General features: G+C 37.6%; 1 protein-coding gene across 2 annotated transcripts in view; it reads right to left on the minus strand.

Moving 5' to 3' along the window:
• Positions 1-23,832, minus strand: part of WDR70 (WD repeat domain 70) — a gene marked incomplete at its 5' end in the record, with an annotated part of 295,937 nt that overhangs the window by 110,459 nt on the left and 161,646 nt on the right. For both annotated transcript variants that reach the window (XM_079703924.1, XM_079703925.1), the window contains one exon: positions 5,330-5,504. In XM_079703924.1, the coding sequence (XP_079560050.1) occupies positions 5,330-5,504 (175 nt within the window). The remainder of the gene's footprint in view (positions 1-5,329; positions 5,505-23,832) is intronic.

The raw sequence follows: 23,832 nt of genomic DNA on the forward strand, positions 1-23,832 counted from the left end.
TATAATGTACTTCTCTTTCCCCAGTAGTCAATATTTCACTGCTTTAACTTAAACAACTAATACTGGGTGAAAGCTGAGGATTATTGTTAAGTGCGATCGGTCTTTGCAAAAAGAAGGGAAAAGACGCCTTTTTGTCATTTGTCTCATTCTCAGTGAGACGGTAGGTTCTCAAAACTACCACCAGGTGAAGTGTTCCTGATCTAGGTAGATAGCTAGATATATGGACAGACATAGAGCTATGGAGAAAAGTACAGAAGGATACATACCAGGTAATTTACAAGCACCATGAGTTAGAGATAGAATAATAAGAGTAGAGGCAATTAATAAAACAGTAATAGTAATAATAATAATTTTTTAAAGTGTATATTTCATGTTTGTAAAATTATGATTCCATTTAAATAAAGAAATTTTGAAAAAAGCCAATTAGAACTATATCTATTATTACAAGGCTGTCCATGTTACAGTCTCAAATAAAAAAAGCAAATTGTAAATTCTCCATTTTAAAAACAAAACATTTTACTCTGTGTCTGTGCGTATATGTTTATATATGTGTGTGTGTGTGTGTGTGTGTGTGTACACACACACACACACAAATAAAGGAAAAGATGTAGAAGGCCATAAATCAACCTAATCTTAACTTGGGTTATCTGAAGGTGACTGGAGACATTTAAAGATCTGTGGAACACTGGATGCAAGCTACTACTGGTGATTTTATTTTCTGTATTCTTTCTCCTTCATACCTGTTCTCTTATTCACCAGGGGCTTATTTGCCCAGAAGCTTATCTCCTGGTGTGATTACTAGCTCTTGCCCCAGCTTTCTCTGAACCATACCAACCATTCTCTAGCATGGCTGAGAGAATGTGGGCACTGATCAACCTCTGAGCTAGAGAAATGTCTCCGCAGTGTCTCACAGGCTTGAGGCTTTCCTGGTAAGGGGTTGTAGCGTGTGCTCATGTTCCTAATCTGGGCTGGGGTTGCAGGCCAAAGGAGCAGCAGGAGGCAGGCAGGTGGAGAGCGGGTCAAGTTGCTGGTGGTACCCTATTGCCAAGTCAAACTTCACATATCATTCCCTCCCATCACCTGGATCTAGGGAAAGCAAAACTCCATGAAGATGATGGGTTCTCATTTTCCTGCCAAAATCTTAGTCTACAAAGAGTGACTGCAGTACAAGGAAGTACAGCATGTTCTTTTAGTAAAGAGGCTAGCATATTGTAGACTCCTGACAGATATGAAAGAGCACTAATGCTGCTTCGAGCAAAGTATGTCCAAAGAATTCGGTAGATGTTTTTATTTGAACAGAAGAAGTCATTGGGTATTCGTGAGACTATACAAGCTGGAATATTTTAAAAGCCAGAAATTATACGTGAGAGAGACATGAAAACAGTTTTTAAAACTCCATCTATGTTAACACAGATTATGTGTTTCTACATCATTAAGGATACATGAAAAATAACATCAGTATCTCCCTCCCTCCCTCTCTCTCTCTCATATCTCTATCTCATTATGCTTTCATATAACAAGGATAGTACTTTATGCTACTATTTTTTAATGACTTCTTAGAAATAAACTGACAATCTCAATAAACAAGTAAAATATATAGTATAGTATGTCAGAAGATGATCAGCCCTATGGAAGAAAATAAGAGGGATAGAGAGTGCCACTGGTGGGGTGAAGGTTGCAATTGTACATAGTGTGGAGTCAGGGAAGGCCTTGCTGAGAAGTGAAAATCTGAGCAAAGTACTGAAAGAGGTGAGAGGGAAAAGCCATGTGAACACCTAAGAGAAGAATGCTGGAGGCTGACGGGTTCGCATATGCAAAGGCCCCGAGTCAGGGGGCATGCTGTTACCTCTCCAACATCATCTCCCCATATTCTGCACCTCCCCCACTTTACTCCAACCAAGCAGTGGCCTCCTCGCTGTTGCTCACATAAGTGCTGCTGAATGGGGAGTGAGGGAGCAGGAAGGCAGCGCAGACCTGAAGAAGCTCCTCTGAACTGGGCTTCCTCTCAAATTTAAAGACAGCCCAGCATCATATGACTGAGAGGGATGCTGGGCAAACAAACACTCCTCTTGAGCAGCAATGTCCAACAGAACTTTCTGCAACGATGAGAATGTTCTCTATCTGTGCTGTCCAATAAGTAGCTAGTATGACCGAGGAATTGAAATTTTAATTATATTATATTTTATTTTATTTTTTAACACCTTTATTGGAGTATAATTGCTTTACAGTGGTGTGTTAGTTTCTGCTTTATAACAAAGTGAATCAGTTATACATATACATATGTTCCCATATCTCTTCCCTCTTGCATCTCCCTCCCTCCCACCCTCCCTATCCCACCCCTCTAGGTGGTCAGAAACCACCTAGCTGATCTCCCTGTGCTATGCAGCTACTTCCCACTAGCTATCTATTTTACATTTGGTAGTATATATATGTCCATGCCACTCTCTCACTTTGTCACAGCTTACCCTTCCCCCTCCCCATATCCTCAAGTCCATGCTCTAGTAGGTCTGTGTCTTTATTCCCATCTTGCCCCTAGGTTCTTCATGACCTTCTTTTTATTTTTTTTTCTTAGATTCCATATATATGTGTTAGCATACGGAATTTGTTTTCCTCTTTCTGACTTACTTCACTCTGTATGACAGACTCTAGGTCCATCCACCTCACTACAAATAACTCAATTTCGTTTTTTTTTATATTTTATTTTAATTATTTTAAATTGAAATAGTCAGATGTGGCTAGTGGCTACTATACTAGCCAGCATAATTCTAGAATAAAGGTAGGTCTTGAGAACACAGGTTTTTATCACTGATAGACACATTATTTCTAAGAAAAGAAATACATTTCATTTAATTTGCTGAAGTTCAATTGGTCTAATGAAAATTCTATGATTAAACGTGGCAATTGTGATAGCATTACTTAATTGTCACAAAACATATGTATTAACCATTATTTGCCATGTAATTCTTTGGCTACTGTGTGGAAAAAACCATTGTTATTAGGGTTTCTTATCTCAGCTTTAGTGTTTCCCTGTAGATGACTTACTGTTGCTAAAGTAATAGTTAAGAACATTTTTTAAGCTGATTTTTAATCAAACTGCGTTTCCTGCTAGCAAGTTTTTTCCTCTCAATTTGATTTGTCTTCAGGTGACACACACACATGCAAGTTTAAAAATATGAATGAAATATGATGAATAGAATGTGGTATAATTAGCTTTACATTCATGTATTATTAAATAAACAGAATCAAAGTCTGTGATTAGAAGAATAGCTTAAAAGATTCTGGGGGGGGAACTGGCATTCAAATAGCTTTGGTTTCTACAAAATGGGAAATAGGAGATATACTAGTTATTTCAAGAGATGTGCAAGGCCCATCTCTAAAAACTATACTGAACTTTATGAAAATATATGGTTTCTAAGAAAAGGCATATATATATATATACCAAACACATCACTATTAAAGCTAGATAAGAAAACTTCATGTTTTAGAATTTCTATATTTAAATCAACAGCACCCAGAGATGATGAAAGCTAGGAACTAAAAAATTTATTGCTTTGTTAAAACTCAGTTTATAATTCAAAGGATGTTTTAAACCTCTGAGCTGTTATGAAGCATTATGGGGTTTACAGTGGAGATGAAAACAGAAATAAAAAGATCTGACAAACAGAAAATGCCAAAGATATTTCCAGCAATCTCAACATGGACTCCTTTCTCCTATCACTATTTTTTACCTTATTCCAAGAAAACTGACTTTAACTCATCTGCCTGAAAAGACAACTATGTTTCCAGGGGCCCCTTTCAAAATGTAAGTGTTTGATAGGCAATTTTATTTGAAAGAAAATTATTTTTATAATTGTTAAAAAGAAAAAGAATGTAAACTCTATGAAGGCAGAAATTTTGGTTAATCTACAGTATTTGCAGTGCCCAGAATAGTGCTTGCATATAGTATGTACTTAATATTTATTAAATTAATAATTTGACCATCACCTTTTATTAAAATAAGATAACTGGGGCTTCACTGGTGGCTCAGTGGTTAAGAATCTGCCTGCCAATGCAGGGGACACAGGTTCGAGCCCTGGTCCAGGAAGATTCCACATGCTGTGGAGCAACTAAGCCCATGCACCACAACTACTGAACCTGTGCTCTAGAGCCCATGAGTCACAACTGCTGAACCCGTGTGCCACAACTACTGAAGCCCGTGCACCTAGAGCCCGTGCTCCGCAACAAGAGAAGCCACCGCAATGAGAAGCCCGTGCACCGCAACGAAGAGTAGCCCCTGCTCGCCGCAACTAGAGAAAGCCTGTGCGCAGCAACAAAGACCCAATGCAGTCAAAAATAAGTAAATAAAATAATTTTTTTAATTATAAAAAAATAAGATAACCAATTTGTATTATAACATTAGTGTAGATTTTCATTTTAACTTTGGTAATCTAGAATCATTCCACTTAAAAATTCTTGTTTTACCATCTATGCACACAACAAAACCCTTTTCAAAGCTTATTGGTAATTCACAAAATTAGCCAAAGGCTATTCATTATCTTATTCATTATTTCTGTGGTTACAGAATTCTATGATCCCTTCCAATTCCAAAGTTTATTTATTCTAATAATGACCAAAAACTGAAAAGAAAAAAAATCTGAAACCTATTCAAATGGAATATCACAGAATGTCAAAACAAAATATTATTTAAATTACTAAAGAAATAATTGCATAACAACTGATGGACTGTCCTTGCTATTTCATGGTTTTCTCAAATCTTTTAAGGGGTATTTTCTAGTGCTCTGCCTAGTCTTGTTTTATATTACTGTCAAATCCTTTGCTTTCAAAATCAAGTGTACTGAGATGTCATATAATAAACTGCACTATGCTTTTTAAATTTTATACCAAAAGATTTAGCTTATTTTAAAAACAAAATCGAATACACATTGGAAAATACTGAGCTGGAATGTTTGCTAAAATGCTGTTTACTGCAAAAGTCCCAATGTTTTATCAACTAACACTGAAGTTTAAATTAGAGTTAAACTCAGGAAATTGACCTTCATAATATTTTAACATGATGTTTGGCTTTGTAAGGTGGTTTTCTTCTAAGAAAAGAGGACTTAAATGTCTTTAACTTGGGCTTCCCTGGTGGCGCAGTGGTTGAGAGTCCGCCTGCCGATGCAGGGGACACGGGTTCGTGCCCCAGTCTGGGAGGATCCCACATGCCGCGGAGCGGTTGGTCCCGTGAGCCGTGGCCACTGAGCCTGCGCGTCCGCAATGGGAGAGGCCACAACAGTGAGAGGCCCGCATACCGCAAAAAAAAAAAAAAAAAAAAAAAATGTCTTTAACTTACAGTCATATTTCGGTCCCAGATCTGTATGCTTCCATTCTGGCAGGCAGCTGCTATGAGGTTTCCATCTCTACTATATGTACAAGTGGTGGGAATTACTTTTTTACCCTGCACTGTCCGTGGTTTAAACACACTTTTTTGCTTCTTTGGATTTTCAACTTCCCATGTCCTCACAGTCCTAAAAAAAAATAAGGAGACTTTCATTTATAAAAAAGAAAGGATTTTAAAATACAAGAGTTCACAAAGACTGTTTTACCTTTTAAGCATATAAATCTAATTAATGTTTTTAATTTTTTATTTAATATTTAAATAATATTTTAAATAAAATGTGCATTGTAAAACATTCTATGCTTATAAATGAGATTACCCACTAAAATAAAGTGAACCATCCAAATTGTGTTTTCATGAAATCAAATAGCAAGTGGCAAATTCCACTTTAAATCTGTCAGAGTTCTTAGTTCTGACCCTCTAAAGCAGCAGCTTCCAAACAATTCTGACTATACACCATGATCAGTAAAACTGTTTAACATAATACACCCCCTACATACACACATTAATTTCTAAATTACATGTGTTAATGTACTGCTATATAACACACACACCAGAAAATACACTGAAAAAAACTGGTCACTAAGAAAGAATGATGTCCTGCTCTAGGGCCCAGGCAAATATCTCATGTCTCTGGGGGAGGCTGACTGCCTCAAGTTTCCACCAAGTAACCACTAATAGCAGTCTAGAGCTGGAGCAGAGAGAACGAATACCTTCCTGCTCATAGCCCCAGGCAAAGGAGTACTGCCACTGAGGGAGGCTAGAATAAAATCTATATGAGAAAAAAAAATACAGAAAAACCAAAGACTAGCAACTTCTTTGCAGAAACTATCCAGGCTAAACCACTACAGAACAACATCTCTAAAGTTCTGAAAGACATAAAAAAGTCATCTAATATTCTAAAGCCAGAGAAAACATATTTCAAAAGAAGGTGAAATAAAGGCTTTTTCACATGAACAAAACCTGAGATAATTCATTTCCATCAGATATGTACAAGAAATGTTAAAAGAAATTCTTCACAAAGAACAAATATGACACAAATGGAAATACGAATCTACACTAAGAAATGAAGAGTGCCACATATGGTAAAAATGAGGGTAATGTAAAAGACATTAAATGTAAAACATTTAAAATGTTTAAATCCCCTTAAAAGATAAATGGCTATAAAGCAAAAATAGTAACATATTGTGAGGTTTGTAACATATGTTCAAGTAAAAGGTGTGACAGAAATAGCACAAAGGTTGGGAGGGAGGAATGAAAGTATACAGTTTATACTATATTTGAAACGGTAAAATATTATTTGAATAGAGACTTTGCTACATTAAAGATGCATATTACTAACTCTCAAGCAATCGCTAAGACATTTTTTATAATGAATATGTAATAATGGAGAAAAAATGGAAACCAAAAATTAATCCTATCAAAAATAGGAAAAGGAGGCAGCTTCAAGATGGCAGAAGAGTAAGACACGGAGATCACCTTCCTCCCCACAGATACATCAGAAATACATCTACATGTGGAACAGCTCCTACAGAACACCTACTGAACGCTGACAGAAGACCTCAGACCCCCCAAAAGGCAAGAAACTCCCCACATACCTGGGTAGGGCAAAAGAAAAAAGAAAAAACAGAGACAAAAGAATAGGGACGGGACCTGCACAAGTGGGAGGGAGCCGTGAAGGAGGAAAGGTTTCCACACACTAGAAGCCCCTTCACGGGCGGAGACTGCGGGTGGGGGAGGGGGAAGCTTCGGAGCCGCGGAGGTGAGCGCAGCAACGGGGGTGGCAAAGCAGAGAGATTCCCGCACAGAGGATCGGTGCCGACCTGCACTCACCAGCCTGAGAGGCTTCTCTGCTCACCCGCCGGGGCGGGCGGGGGCTGGGAGCTGAGGCTCGGGCTTCGGAGGTTGGATCTCGGGAGAGGACTGGGGTTGCGGAGTGAACACAGCCTGAAGGAGGCTAGTGCGCCACGGCTAGCGGGGAGGGAGTCCAGGAAAAGGTCTGGAACTGCCGAAGAGGCAAGAGACTTTTTCTTCCCTCTTTGTTTCCTGGTGCGCGAGGAGAGGGGTTTAAGAGCACCACTTAAAGGAGGTCCAGAAACGGGCGTGAGACACGGCTATCAGCGCGGACCCCAGAGACGGGCATGGGACACTAAGGCTGCTGCTGTGGCCACCAAGAAGCCTGTGTGCAAGCACAGGTCACTATCCCCACCTCCCCTCCAGGGAGCCTGTGCAGCCCACCACTGCCAGGGTCCCATGATCCAGGGAAAACTTCCCCGGGAGAACGCACAGCGGCCTCAGGCTGGTGCAACGTCATGCCGGCCTCTGCCGCCGCAGGCTCGCCCCGCGTCCGTACCCTCCCTGCCCCCGGTCTCAGTGAGCCAGAGCCCCCGAATCAGCTGCTTCTTTAACCCCGTCCTGTCGGGGCAGGGAACAGATGCCCTCAGGAGACCTACACGCAGAGGCGGGGCCAAATCCAAAGCTGAACCCCGGGAGCTGTGCGAAAAAAGAAGAGAAAGGGAAATGTCTCCCAGCAGCCTCAGGAGCAGCGGATTAAATCTCCACAATCAACGTGATGTACCTGCATCAGTGGAATACCTGAATAGACAACGAATCATCCCAAATTGAGGAGGTGGATTTTGGGAGCAAAGATATATTATTTTTTCCACTTTTTCTCTTTTTGTGAGTGTGTATGTGTACGCTTCTGTGTGTGATTTTGTCTGTATAGCTTTGCTTTCACCATTTGTCCTAGGGTTCTGTCTGTCCGGTTTTTTTGTTGTTTGTTTGTTTTTTTACTTAAAAATTATTTTTCTTAATAATTATTTTTTCTTTTAATAACTTTATTTTATTTTACTGTATTTTATTTTATCCTCTTTCTTTCTTTCTATTTTCTCCTCCCTTTTATTCTGAGCCGTGTGCATGAAAGGCTCTTGGTGCTCCAGCCAGGAGTCAAGTGCTGTGCCTCTGAGGTGGGAGAGCCGAGTTCAGGACACTGGTCCACCAGAGACCTCCCAGCTCCACATAATATCAAACGGTGCAAATTTCCCAGAGATCTCCATCTCAACGCCAATAATCAGCTTCACTCAACAACCAGCAAGCTACAGTGCTGGACACCCTATGACAAACAACTAGCAAGACAGGTACACAGACCCATCCATTAGCAGAGAGGCTGCCTAAAATCATAATAAGGCCACAGACACCCCAAAACACACCAGCAGATGTGGACCTGCCCACCAGAAAGATAAGATCCTGCCTCATCCACCAGAACACAGGCACTAGTCCCCTCCACCAGGAAGCCTACACAACCCACTGAACCAACCTTAGCCACTGGAGACAGACATCAAAAACAACGGGAACTATGAACCTGTAGCCTGCGAAAAGGAGACCCCAAACAGAGTAAGTAAAGCAAAATGAGAAGACAGAAAAACACACAGCAGATGAAGGAGCAAGGTAAACACCTACCAGACCTAATAAATGAAGAGGAAATAGGCAGTCTACCTGAAATAGAATTCAAAAAATGATAGGAAAGATGATCCAAAATCTTGGAAAAAGAATAGACAAAATGCAAGAAACATTTAACAAGGACCTAGAGGAACTAAAGAGCAAACAAACAATGATGAAGAACACAATAAACGGAATTAAAAATTCTCTAGAAGGGATCAATAGCAGAATAACGGAGGCAGAAGAACGGATAAGTGACCTGGAAGACAAAATAGTGGAAATAACTACAGAAGAGCAGAATAAAGAAAAAATAATGAAAAGAACTGAAGACAGTCTCAGAGACCTCAGAGACAACATTAAATGCAACAACATTCACATTATAGGGGTCCCAGAAGAAGAAGAGAAGAAGAAAGGGACTGAGAAAATATTTAAAGAGATTATAGTTGAAAACTTCCCTAGTATGGGAAAGAAAATAGTCAATCAAGTCGAGGAAGCACAGAGGATCCCATACAGGACGAATGCAAGGAGAAACATGCCAAGACACATATTAATCAAACTACCAAAAATTAAATACAAAGAAAACATATTAAAAGCAGCAGGGAAAAAAAACAAGTAACACACAAGGGAATCCCCATAGGTTGACAGCTGATCTTTCAGCAGAAACTCTGCAAGCCAAAAGGGAGTGGCAGGACATATTGAAAGTGATGAAAGGGAAAAACCTACAACCAAGATTACTCTACCCAGCAAGGATCTCATTCAGATTTGATGGAAAAATTAAAACCTTTACAGACAAGCAAAAGCTGAGAGAGTTCAGCACCACTAAACCAGCTTTACAACAAGTGCTACAGGAACTTCTCTAGGCAGGAAACACAAGACAAGGAAAAGACCCACAATAACAAACCCAAAACAATTAAGAATATGGGAACAGGAACATACATATCAATAATTACCTTAAATATAAATGGATTAAATGCTCCAAAAAAAAGACACAGACTCGCTGAATGGATACAAAAACAAGACCCATGTATATGCTGTCAACAGGAGACCCAGTTCAGACCTACGGACACACACAGACTGAAAGTGAGGGGATGGAAAAAGATATTCCATGCAAATGGAAATCAAAAGAAAGCTGGAGGGCTTCCCTGGTGGTGCAGTGGTTGAGAGTTCACCTGCCGATGCAGGGGACACAGGTTCGTGCCCTGGTCTGGGAAGATCCCAGATGCCGCAGAGCGGCTGGGCCGGTGAGCCATGGCTGCTGAGCCTGCGCATCCGGAGCCTGTGCTCTGCAACGGGAGATGCCAAAACAGTGAGAGGCCTGCGTACCGCAAAAAAAAAAAAAAAAGAAAGCTGGAGTAGCAATTCTCATATCAGACAAAATAGACTTTAAAATAAAGATTATTACAAGAGACAAAGAAGGGCACTACATAATGATCAAAGGATCGATACAAGAAGAAGATAAAACAATTGTAAATATTTATGCACCCAACACAGAAGCACCCCAATACATACGGCAAATACCAACAGCCATAAAAGGGGAAATCGACAGTAACACAATCATAGGAGGGGCCTTTAACACCCCACTTTCACCAATGGACAGATCATCCAAAATGAAAATAAATAAGGAAACACGAGATTTAAATGATACATTAAACAAGATGGACTGAATTGCTATCTATAGGACATTCGATCCAAAAACAACAGAATACACATTCTTCTCAAGTGCTCTTGGAACATTCTCCAGGATAGATCATATCGTGGGTCACAAATCAAGCCTTGATAAATTTAAGAAAATTTAAATTGTATCAAGCATCTTTTCCGAACACAACGCTATGAGACCAGATATGAATTACAGGAAAAGATCTGTAAAAAATACAAGCCCATGGAGGCTAAACAATACACTACTTAATAACCAAGTGACCACTGAAGAAATCAAAGAGGAAATCAAAAAATACCTAGAAACAAATGACAATGGAGACACGACGACCCAAAACCTATAGGATGCAGCAAAAACAGTTCTAAGAGGGAAGTTTATAGCAATACAATCCTACCTTAAGAAACAGGAAACATCTCAGATAAACAACCTAAACTTGCACCTAAAGCAATTAGAGAAAGAAGAACAAAAAAAGAAAAACCCCAAGTTAGCAGAAAGAAAGAAACCACAAAGATCAGATCAGAAATAAATGAAGGAAACGAAGTCAAAGATCAATAAAACTAAAAGCTGGTTCTTTGAGAAGATAAACAAAATTGATAAACCATTAGCCAGACTCATCAAGAAAAAAAGGGAGAAGACTCAAATCAATAGAATAAGAAATGCAAAAGGAGAAGTAACAACTGACACTGTAGAAATACAAAGGATCATGAGAGATTACTACTAGCAACTCTATGCCAATAAAATGGACAACCTGGAAGAAATGGACAAATTCTTAGAAATGCCCAACCTGCCGAGACTGAACCAGGAAAAAGAAAAAATATGAACAGACCAATCACAAGCACTGAAATTGAAACTGTGATTAAAAATCTTCCAACAAACAAAAGCCCAGTACCAGATGGCTTCACAGGCGAATTCTATCAAACATTTAGAGAACAGCTAACACCTATCCTTCTCAAACTCTTCCAAAATATAGCACAGGGAGGAATACTCCCAAACTCATTCTACGAGGCCACCATCACCCTGATACCAAAACCAGACAAAGATGTCACAAAGAAAGAAAACTACAGGCCAATATCACTGATGAACATAGATGCAAAAATCCTCAACAAAATACTAGCAAACAGAATCCAACAGCACATTAAAAGGATCATACACCATGATCAAGTGGGATTTATTCCTGGAATGCAAGGATTCTTCAAGATACACAAATCAATCAAAGTGATACACCATATTAACAAATTGAAGGGGAAAAAACATATGATCATCTTAATCGATGCAGATAAAGCTTTCGACAAAATTCAACACCCATTTATGACAAAAATCCTGCAGAAAGCAGGCATAGAGGGAACTTTCCTCAACATAATAAAGGCCATATATGACAAACCCACAGCCAACAACGTCCTCAACGTTGAAAAACTGAAACCAATTCCACTAAGATCAGGAACAAGACAGGGTTGCCCACTCTCACCACTATTATTCAACATAGTTTTGGAAGTTTTAGCCAGAGCAATCAGAGAAGAAAAAGAAATAAAATGAATCCAAATTGGAAAAGAAGAAGTAAAGCTGTCACTCTTTGCAGATGACATTATACTATACATCGAGAATCCTAAAGATGCTACCAGAAAACTACTAGAACTAATCAATGAATTTGGTAAAGTAGCAGGATACAAAAGTAATGCACAGAAATCTCTGGCATTCCTATATAATAATGATGAAAAATCTGAAAGTGAAATTAAGAAAACACCTCTATTTACCACTGCAACGAAAAGAATAAAATATCTAGGAATAAATCTACCTAAAGAGACAAAGGACCTGTATGCAGAAAACTATAAGACACTGATGAAAGAAATTAAAGATGATATGAATAGATGGAGAGATATACCATGTTCTTGGATTAGAAGAATCAACATTGTGAAAATGACTCTACTACCCAAAGCAATCTACAGATTTAATGCAATCCCTATCAAACTACCACTGGCATTTTTCACAGAACTAGAACAAAAATTTCACAATTTGTATGGGAATATAAAAGACCCCAAATAGCCAAAGCAATCTTGAGAACGAATAAAGGAGCTGGAGTAATCAGGCTCCCTTACTTCAGATTATACTACAAAGCTACAGTAAACAAGACAGTCTGATACTGGCACTAAAACAGAAATATAGATCAATGGAACAGGATAGTAAGCCCAGAGATAAACCCATGCACATATGGTCACCTTATCTTTGATAAAGGAGGCAAGAATATACAATGGAGAAAAGAGAGCCTCTTCAATAAGTGGTGCTGGGAAAACTGGACAGGTACATGTAAAAGTATGAAATTAGAATACTCCATAAAAACACACACAAAAATAAATTCAAAATGGATTAAAGAGCTAAATGTAAGGCTAGACACTATCAAACTCTTAGAGAAGAACATAGGCAGAACTCTCTATGACATAAATCACAGCAAGATCGTTTTTGACATACCTCTTAGAGAAATGGAAATAAAAAGAAAAATAAACAAAATGGGACCTAATGAAACTTAAAAGCTTTTGCACAGCAAAGGAAACCATAAACAAGACCAAAACACAACCCTCAGAATGGGAGAAAATATTTGCAAATGAAGCAACTGACAAAGGATTAATCTCCAAAATTTACAAGCAGCTCATGCAGCTCAATAACAAAAAAACAAACAACCCAATCCAAAAATGGGCAGAAGACCTAAACAGACATTTCTCCAAAGAAGATATACAGATTGCCAACAAACACATGAAAGAATGCTCAACATCATTAATCATTAGAGAAATGCAAATCAAAACTACAATGAGATATCATCTCACACCAGTCAGAATGGCTATCATCAAAAAATCTACAAACAATAAATGCTGGAGAGGGTGTGGAGAAAAGGGAACACTCTTGCACTGTTGGTGGGAATGTAAATTGATACAGCCACTATGGAGAACAGTATGGAGGTTCCTTAAAAAACTAAAAATAGATCTACCCTACGACCCAGCAATCCCACTACTTTGCATATACCCTGAGAAAACCAGAATTCAAAGAGTCATGTACCAAAATGTTCATTGCAGCTCTATTTACAGTATCCAGGACATGGAAGCAACCTAAGTGTCCATCAACAGATGAACGGATAAAGAAGATGTGGCACATATATACAATGGAATATTACTCAGCCATAAAAAGAAACGAAATTGAGTTATTTGTAGTGAGGTGGATGGACCTAGAGTCTGTCATACAGAGTGAAGTAAGTCAGAAAGAGAAGAACAAATACCGTATGCTAACACATATATATGGAATCTAAGAAAAAAAAAAAAGGTCATGAAGAACCTAGGGGCAAGATGGGAATAAAGACACAGACCTACGAGAGAATGGAGTGGAGGATATGGGGAGGGGGAAGGGTAAGCTGGGACAAAGTGAGAGAGTGGCATGGACATATATACACTACCAAACGTAAAATAGATAGCTAGTGGGAAGCAGCTTCATAGCACAGGGAGATCAGCTCGGTGCTTTGTGACCACCTAGAGGGGTGGGAGGGAGGGAGACACAAGAGGGAAGAGATATGGGAACATATGTATATGTATAACTGATTCACTTTGTTATAAAGCAGAAACTAACACACCATTGTAAAGCAATTATACTCCAATAAAGATGTTAAAAAAATAGGAAAAGATAATTTAAAAGAACAATGGGATAAATATAAAACAAATAGCGATATGGCAGGTTTAAATCCAACCTCATCAGTAATTACATTAATTGAAAAAGGCATAAAAGCTTGAATTAAAAGGAAAAGAATGTCAGATTAGATAAAAGCAAAATTCAGCAGATTCTGTATTAAAAAACATACAAAAACTTTTAAATATAAAGACTTGGGACCTCCCTGTTGGCACAGTGGTTAAGAATCCGCCCGCCAATGTAGAGTATACAGGTTTGATCCCAGATCCGGGAAGATCCCACATGCCGTGGAGCAACTAAGCTCATGTGCCACAACTACTGAGCCTGTGCTCTAGAGCCCACGAGCCACAACTACTGAGCCCGTGTGCCACAACTACTGAAGCCCACGTGCCTAGAGCCTGTGCTCTACAACAAGAGAAGCCACCACAATGAGAAGCCAATGCACTGCAACAAAGAGTAGTGCCCCTTGCCACAATGAGAGAAAGCCCACACACAGCAACGAAGACTCAACGCAGCCAAAAAAACAAATAAATAAATCTTTAAATAAATAAATAAATAAAAAGACTAAACAGTCTAACATTAAAAGGATGGAAAAAAGATGTGCCATAACATAATCAAAAGGAAGCAAGAGTGACTATATTAATGTCAAAGTGGACTTCAAAAGAAGAAATAAAACTAGAGACAGAGGAAAAGTTCATAATGATAGTCAAATGATCAAGAAGACATAACAATCCTAAATGCATACGTCCCTAATAACAGAGTTTCAAAATGTGAAAGCAAACTTAACAGAAATAAAAGAAGAAATACCAAATCCACTTTTTTTTATAGGTTCATGTGATTTTTTTTCACATCTTTATTGGAGTATAATTACTTTATAATGCTGTGTTAGTTTCTGCTGTACAACAAAGTGAATCAGCTATATGTATACATATATCCCCATATCCCCTTCTCTTGAGCCTCCCTCCCACCTCCCTATCCCACGTCTCTAGGTCGTCACAAAGCATCGAGTTGATCTCCCTGTGCTATGCAGCAGCTTCCCACTAGCCATCTGTTTTACATTTGGTAGTGTATATATGTCAATGCTACTCTCTCACTTCGTCCCAGCTTACCCTTCCCTGCCCCCGTGTCCTCATGTCCGTTCTCTATGCCTGCATCTTTATTCCTGCCCTGCCACTAGGTTCAGCAGTACCGTCTTCTTAGATTCCATATATATGCGTTAACATATGGTATTGTTTTTCTCCTTCTGACTCACTTCACTCTGTAGAACAGACTCTAGGTCCAACCACCTCACTACAAATAACTCAATTTCGTTTCTTTTTATGGCTGAGTAATATTCCGTTGTATATATGTGCCACATCTTCTTTATCCATTCATCTGTTGATGGACACTTAGGTTGCTTCCATGTCCTGGCTATTGTAAACAGTGCTGCAGTGAACATTGTGGTACATGACTCTTTTTGAATTATGGTTTTCTCAGGGTATATGCCCAGTAGTGGGATTGCTGGGTCATATGGTAGTTCTACTTTCAGTTTTTTAAGGAACCTCCATACTGTTTTCCATAGTGGCTGTATCAATTTACACTCCCACCAACAGTGCAGGAGGGTTCCCTTTTCTCCACACGCTCTCCAGCATTTATTTTTTCTAGATTTTTTGATGATGGCCATTCTGACTGGTGTGAGGTGTGACCTCATTGTGATTTTGATTTGCATTTCTCTAATGCAGATCCATACTTACAGCTGTATACTTCAACACTCCTCTCTCATTAACTAATAGAACAAGTAGACCTCTCTCTGCCACTCCAAAAAAATCAGTAAGGCTACAGAAGTCCTCAAAAACTGTACCAAACAAGTTGAGGTAATTAACACTTATATAATACATCACCCAACAACTGGATGTGCATTCTTTTATACATTCAACATTCACCAAGACAAACCACATCCTGGGCCATTAAAACAAATCTAAACACACTAAAATGACAGAAATCATACAAAGTATGTACACTGTCCAAAAAATAAAACTAAATAAATGATCAATAACAGAAATGTATCTGGAAATATATCTCTTCCAAAACATTTAGCAATTAGTAAATACAATTCTAAATAATCCATGAGTCAAAGAAAAAAATCACAAGGGATATTAGACAACACTCTGAAGCCAAAAAAACGTGAAAATACAATATATCAAAATTCATCGTGTCCGACTAAGGCTGGGCACAGAGGAAAAATCTAGCAGTAGCTACATATGTTAGAAAAAAAGAAAGGCCTCAAATCAATGACCTAAAATTCAAACTAGAAAAAAGGGAGAATATTAAATCCAAAGCTAGCAGAAGGAGGGAAATGAGAATACAAATGAATAAAACAGAAAACAGAAAACAGAAAACCAGTAGAGAAACCAAAAGCTGGCTATTTGAGAAGATCAATAAAATTAATGAATTTCTAGCTGGAATGATTAAAAAACAGAAACTGGAGACAACATCAAACACCAGTATCTTGAATGAAAGAGAAATATCACTATAGAGCTTAATGACATTGAAAGAATAATAAGGAAAATTTATGAATGAATTTATATAAATAAATTTGATAATTTAGATCAAGTGGACAAATTTCCTTAAAAGACAAACTACCAAAGCTCACTCAATAAAAAATAAATAACTAGAATATTCCTATATGATTTTAAACTAAGTACGTAGTTTAAAATTCTCCCACTAAGGATGACTTCACTGTTGAATTCTACCAAACATTTAAGAAAGAAATAATACCTTAAGAAAGAAAAGGCTGCCTACTGAATGGGAAAGATATTTTCAAAGATATATCTCATAAGGGGTTGATATCCAAAATATACAAAGAACTCATACAGCTCAACATCAAAAAAACAACCTGGTGGGAGGAGATTTGGGGATATATGTATAGCTGATTCACTTTGTTATAAAGCAGAAACTAACACACCATTGTAAAGCAATTATACTCCAATAAAGATGTTAAAAAAAAAAAAAAAGGGCAGAGGCAGGTCAAAGTTCCACCAGACAAAGAGTAGCCTTCCCCACAACAGTGCTCTTGAGTAGCCCCATGTGGCCCCAGTAGAAAGCCTCTGATAACTTTGACAGATGAAGTTACAACAATAGCAGAGCCCAACGGGAAGAAAAAAGACTCCTCCTCTTCTTTCCCAGCAAGGACTCCTCTTCTTTCCCGGCAAGGACTCAGCCAATGAAAAGACATGGACTCTGTTTACCACAGCCCTCCCAACTTCCTTTTGCCCTCTATAAAAGAGTTCTCCTTCCCGTGCCTCTGGGGACTTTGCACGTGGCTCCATGGTGGCAGACCTTGAATTGCAATTCTCTGCTGATCCCAAATAAACCCATTTTGCTGGAGAAATATCTGAGAGTCTATTTGTTTCAGGTCAACAAGAGGAAGGGAGTTAACAAGATCTGGGGACTCTGAAAGACTCAGAAAAGCAAATTATCCACTTGACACATTTGAATGGACACTAGTTGACACCTCTCAGGCTGACCAGATGCAGGACTATAAAGACCCCCAAAAACCAAGAATAGGGGCTTCCTTGGTGGCACAGTGGTTGACAGTCCGCCTGCCGATGCGGGGGGCAGGGGTTCGTGCCCTGGTCCGGGAAGATCCCACATGCCACGGAGCGGCTGGGCCCGTGAGCCATGGTCGCTGAGCCTGCGCGTCTGGAGCCTGTGCTCCGCAACGGGAGAGGCCACAACAGTGAGAGGCCCACGTACCGCAAAAAAAAAAAAATTAAATTAAATTAAAAAAGTAAAGGCTTACAGACTGGAAACAAGAAATAAAACTGTCATTATTAAGAAACCACATGATCATCTATATAGATAATCCCAAGAATCTACAAAAATGTTAGTAGAACTAATAAGTGAGTTTAGCATGTCACAGGATACAAGGTAAATAATCATAAATCAATTCTATTTCTATTGACTAGCAACAAACAACTGGATGTTGAAATTATGAAAATAATACCATTTATAACAACATGAATAAATACTGAATCTGTCAAGATATGTGTAGTATCTGTACACTAAAAACCATAAAATATTTCTGAGAGAAACAAAAGAAGATCAACACAAATGAGAAGATATACTGTATTCATGGAGTCAATACTGTTAAGATTTCAATTCTGCCCAAATTAATCTTTAAATTCAATTCAATCTCAATCAAAATTCCAGCAGAGTCTCCTTGGGGGTTAGAAACTGATAGAGCTAACTCTAAAACTTACATTGAAATGCAAACAACTTGGAACAGCCTAAAACAATTCTGGAAAAGAGAGAAACTCATTCTACCCAGACTCCCAGATTACCTTCTAACTCCCACATTATAACACCAATCACATAAGTTGTAATTACACATACTGACATCTATTTCTTCTACAAAAAGAGCTCCATTAGAGCAAGGGCTCTGTCTGGTTTTTATTTTTTTAAATCTTTGTATGCACAAAGAGGTTCTACCAAATCTCTTGAACCCAATAGGAACATAACACATACTAGATTCTCAATAATTGCTTTGAATGAATTAAAGAAATTCACTGCTTATCTAAGCTAGAAATCAATTTTATTGAGATAAAACCAACATACAATGAAATGTAACTGACCTTTAAATGTATAGGTTTAAAGTAGCCAGCGTTTGCTGTCAAATATTTATGATTTTTTCCAAATGAAGGTTTTTTTTTTTTTTTTAAATAACTTTTGCATGTCTTCTCCCTAAGCTTTGCTTGGGAACTTAATCAGCTGTTTAACATTACCAAACCCTAGTTTTCAGAGCTGTCAAACCCAGTGCCTAATATAAGAATGCATTCACTAAATTTTAGGAACTACTAACTAGCAAAATGTAAGCTCAAATAAGAGTTTGGGAACAGAACACAGGAACAACAGAAAGGCACTCTGCAACTTCAGGATATAAAGCAACCTAGTGGAAGATCCAGGAGACTTAACTTCAGTGTTACAAAACACTGCGACAGCTAGAAGCCATCGGCAGTGTGACAGATACTGCTAGCAGCATACTCCAACATCCATTCTCTTTTCTTCTCTAAGTCTGTATTTCCCAGTCTCTTGCAGATACATGTGATGAAATATGGCAACTATGCTTTGACCAATGTGGTGTAAATGGAAGGGTATTAAAGAACTCTGGGAAAGTCTCTAAAAGAAGGTTGCAGACCCTTCTTCACCCCTTCTTGTTTACTCCTTCCTCTGCCAGCAATTTGGATATGATTCTGGACTCAAGCAGCATCTCAGAGCAACAAAATAGAAGGCCTTGGTTCTTGATGACACTAAAGCCACCAAACCAATGCTGGAGTGCCTATGGATAGACTTCTCTTACTGATGGATGGATAGATACGTAGGTAAAGTTTATTGGGGTTTAACATACTTCCAATGAAATTCATCCTTTTAAATGTGCAGTTCTGTGAGTTTTGACAAATGCATAATTCTACCACTCCAAAAACTTACCTTGTGTTGTTTCTTTATAGAAAACCCCTCACATCCCCAGCTTCAAAGTTGGTAACTATTGACCTGTTTTGTATCCCTATAGTTAAGCTTTTTCCAATATTACATAATAGGAATCACATGGTATGTAGCCTTTTGAGCCTTGCTTCTTTAACTGAGCATAATGTATCTAAGTTGTTGTGTATATCAGTAGTCCATTCCTTTTTGTTGCTGAATAACATTCTACTATATGGATATACCACATTTTGTTTTCCATTCGCCAAATGCAGGATAACGGGTTGTTTCCAGTTTGAGGTGATTATAAATAAAGCCACTACAAATATTCATGTACAGTTTTGTGGGGGTTTTTTTTTTCTTGGTAAAAATAAGTTGTCATTTCTCTTGGCTAAATACTTAGAAATGGAATTGCTGGCCATATGAGAAGTATGTGCTTAACTTTATAAGAAACTGCTAACCTGTTTTCCAAAGTGGTTGTTCCATTTTGCATTCCCACCAGCAATGTGTAAGAGTTCCAATTACTCCATATCCTTGCCAGCACTTGGTAGTATCAACTTTTTTAAAGCCATTCTAATAGGTGCATATTCTTAGTGTGATTTTAATTTACATTTCCTAAATGACTAATGATATTGAAGATCTTTCCATGTACTATTTGCCTACCATTTCTCTTCTTTGGTGAAGTGTCTCTTCAAATCTTTTGCCTGTTTTCAATATTTAGTTGTTTATTTTCTACTACTATTTTTTGAGAGCTCTTTAGATATTATGGGTACAAGTTCTGTGTCAGATACATGTTTGGCAAATATTTTCCAAGTCTGTAGCTTGCTTTTTCATTTTTTTAAAACAGTCTTGCAAATAGCAGATGTTTTAAATTTTGATAAAGTCCTATTTATCAATTTTTTTATATTGTATCTAAAAAATCTTTGCCTAACCCAAGGTCATAGAAATTCTCCTATGTTTTCATCTAGAAATATTATAGTTTTAAGTTTTACAATTAGGTCTATGATCTATTTGAATTAGGTTTTATATGTGGTATGAATTAGGTTTTATGTTTTTTTTAACATATGGATATCCAATTATTCCAATACCATTTGTACGTGAGCATTATAAAACCTTACTCCCAAATGAATGTATTCTGTATTGTTTACTTGTCTCTGTTCAGTATGTTTTCCATAGTTAATATGCACAAAAAGTTGAGAAATACCTAGTGTGCCTTTTCTTTCTATCCTCAGCTCTGAAACACTGGAGATAAATTATGATAGTTTCTCTTTTTTTACAACTGAACATCTGCAAAAGTCAGATGATACTTTAGAACTACGATATGAAAGGCCCCACACAAGTACTATAAAGTGTCATTATCATTATCTGGTTTGTTTAAAGTTCATCTGTAAAACTGGGATAATAATACCAACAATGAGGGGTTGTGAGGATTAAATGATATTAGGGATTAAACGTGTCTAGGACAGTACTTGGAATACAGCAGGCACTCAACAAATACTAGTTTCTTTCTGCTCGTCCTCTTAGACCATAAATAAAACATTAAAGCTAATAAGCCCAACAACTAAGTACGTTCCATTTATTTCAATGGTATATTAACAGGTTGAGCTAGTTATCAATATAACAGAAAGAAAAAGCAGCTAGCCTAGCATATAGATGTATGAAATATAAATTTACACAGCATCTGATGGTGACTAATAACATTATGGTTTTATGGCTCTGATTCTCTGAATCTACGCCTGAAAAAATGGATGGTAAAATGCTAGGCCATTAGGTATCTGTCAAAACATTTTATGCTGAAGACCACATATTTTGAAACTTGGAGTGAGATCTGGTCTTGTAAAATTAAAACTGTGTTTCATAAAAAAGATTTAAAAATAGAAGAAGGATCTGCCTGGGCCTTTCGGGACACAAAATGAAAACACCCAGGAGACAAGAAAAAGACACAGGTGGGGTCATTATATTGCCCCAGGCACAAATGCTTTCTATCTTAAAATTTTGAATTCTTTCCAGATACAAGTTCTAAACTTTCTGGCATCTGCTGCATAAATGCATCACAGCATTTGGCAGAAGTCAAGGGAAGCATTAATTTTGCATGGAAATCACTTAAGAGATCTTGGTTTAATTTTTCTCGAAAGACTACACAAGCAACTTGAGTGATGTAAGAGTCTGAAACTTGCTGGCTCCCTTCGCAGAATAAATCCAACAAGAAAAACCTTATTTTCAAAAATGCCCAAATATTAAAGGTATTATCCCACAGAAATGGGGAAAATATCTTTTCTATATAAACCCACAACAATCTTTATAAACATATGTAAGCCACATTCTGCACACAAAGTAATTGCAGTAAAAATATAGTTGCATTTAGGAGAAATGTATTTTGGGTTAATGTTCTATACTTATAATTATTAAAATAAGGCCTTATGAAATCTAGACTTATAGTAAGGAATAAATGCTACAATAAATAACCAGTTATACCCTTACATTTATGGCCAATTGATTTTCAATAAATATGCCAAAACAATTTCATGGAAAAAGAATGGTCTTTTCAAAAAATGATGCTAAGATAGATAGATATCCATATGCAAAAAAGATGACTGTGGACCTTTACTTCACATCATAGAAAAATTAGCTCAAAATGGATCATAGACATAAATGTAAAACTCTTAAAACATGACATTGGATTAGGGCATGATTTCTTAGATGGACACCAAAAGCACAAATGATAAAAGGAAAAAAAAGGTAAGATGGACAACATCAAAATTAAAAATTTACATGCTTCAAAAGATACTATGAAGAAAGTTTAAAAACAAGCTATAGAACTTGGAGAAAATATTTCTAAATCATATATATGATAAGAGACTGGTATTGAGAATACTTAAATACTTTTTACAATTCAATAAAAAGATAAGTGACCCATTTTTTAATGGGTAAAGCACTAAAGAATATATACAAATGCCCAATAAGCACATAAAAAGAAGCCTGACATCATTTGTTATTAAGAAAATGCAAATCAAAATCACGGTGAGGTACCATTTCATACCCAATAATCAAAAGACACATAGTAATAAGTGTTGGTGAGGAAGTAAAGAAACGGGAACCCTCATACTTTACTGGTAGGAAGGTAAGATGGTGGAGCCAGTTTGGAAAACAGTTTGGCAGTTTTGTAAAATACTAAACAGAGATTTACCACATAACTCGGCAATTCCACTCCTAGGTATCCACCCAAGAGAACTGAAACCATATCCCATGCAACAACTTTAACATGAATCTTCACAGAAGCATTATTTATAATAGCCAAAAACTGGAAACAACCCCAATGTCCATCAACTGATGAATGGATAAACAAAATGTAAAATTGTCGTACAATGGAAAACAACTTGTTTGGCAATAAAAAAGAAAAAGGAGTGATACGTACTATAGTATATGACTTTCTTGAGGCTGCCATAACAATAACTACAAACTGGGTAGCTTAAAACAACAGAAATATATCCTTTCACAGTTCTGGAGGCCAGAAGTCTACTCCCTCTGGAGGCTCTACAGGAAAATTCCCCCTTGCCTCTTCCAGCTTCTGGTGCCTGTCAGCACTGATTGGCTTCACTAGCTTATAACCACAACAGTCCCATCTCTGCTCTATCTTGACATGGCCGCCCCCTCTGTGTCTTCTCCTTGTTTTGTCTCTTATAAGGATTCTTGTTCACTGGATTTAGGGACCACCTGAATATTCCAGGATGATTTCATCTCAAAATGCTTAACAATTACATATGCAAAGATCCCTTTTCCAAGTACGAGAACATTCACAAGTTCCAGGAAATTGAAATAGAAATATATTTGTGAGCTGCCACTCAAACCACTACCCACTGTAATATGGACGAACCTCAAAACACATTATGCTAAGTGAAAGAAGCTAGACACAAAAGATCATGTATCGTATAATCCTATTTATCTGAAATGTCCATAAAAAGCAAGTATATAGACAGAAAGCAGATCAGTAGGTTGCCTAGGCCTGGAGGTAAGAATGCAGAATGACTAAACATGGAATCTTCTTAGGGTGATGGACATATTATAAATTAGATTGTTGTGGTGATTACCCAACTCTATAAATATACTAAAAATCATTTAATTGCCCCATCCCCTTCTAGTTTCACCTGCTGAACGTCTCATTAAATTTCTAGAAAAACAACCAACAATTAAACATTTCTGAGAATCACTTTCAGAAATCTCAGATGAGGAAGTCGATCAAATGAAA

This window comes from Hyperoodon ampullatus (assembly GCF_949752795.1).
Source record: "Hyperoodon ampullatus genome assembly, chromosome: 4".
Classification (NCBI taxonomy): Eukaryota; Metazoa; Chordata; class Mammalia; order Artiodactyla; family Ziphiidae; genus Hyperoodon; species Hyperoodon ampullatus.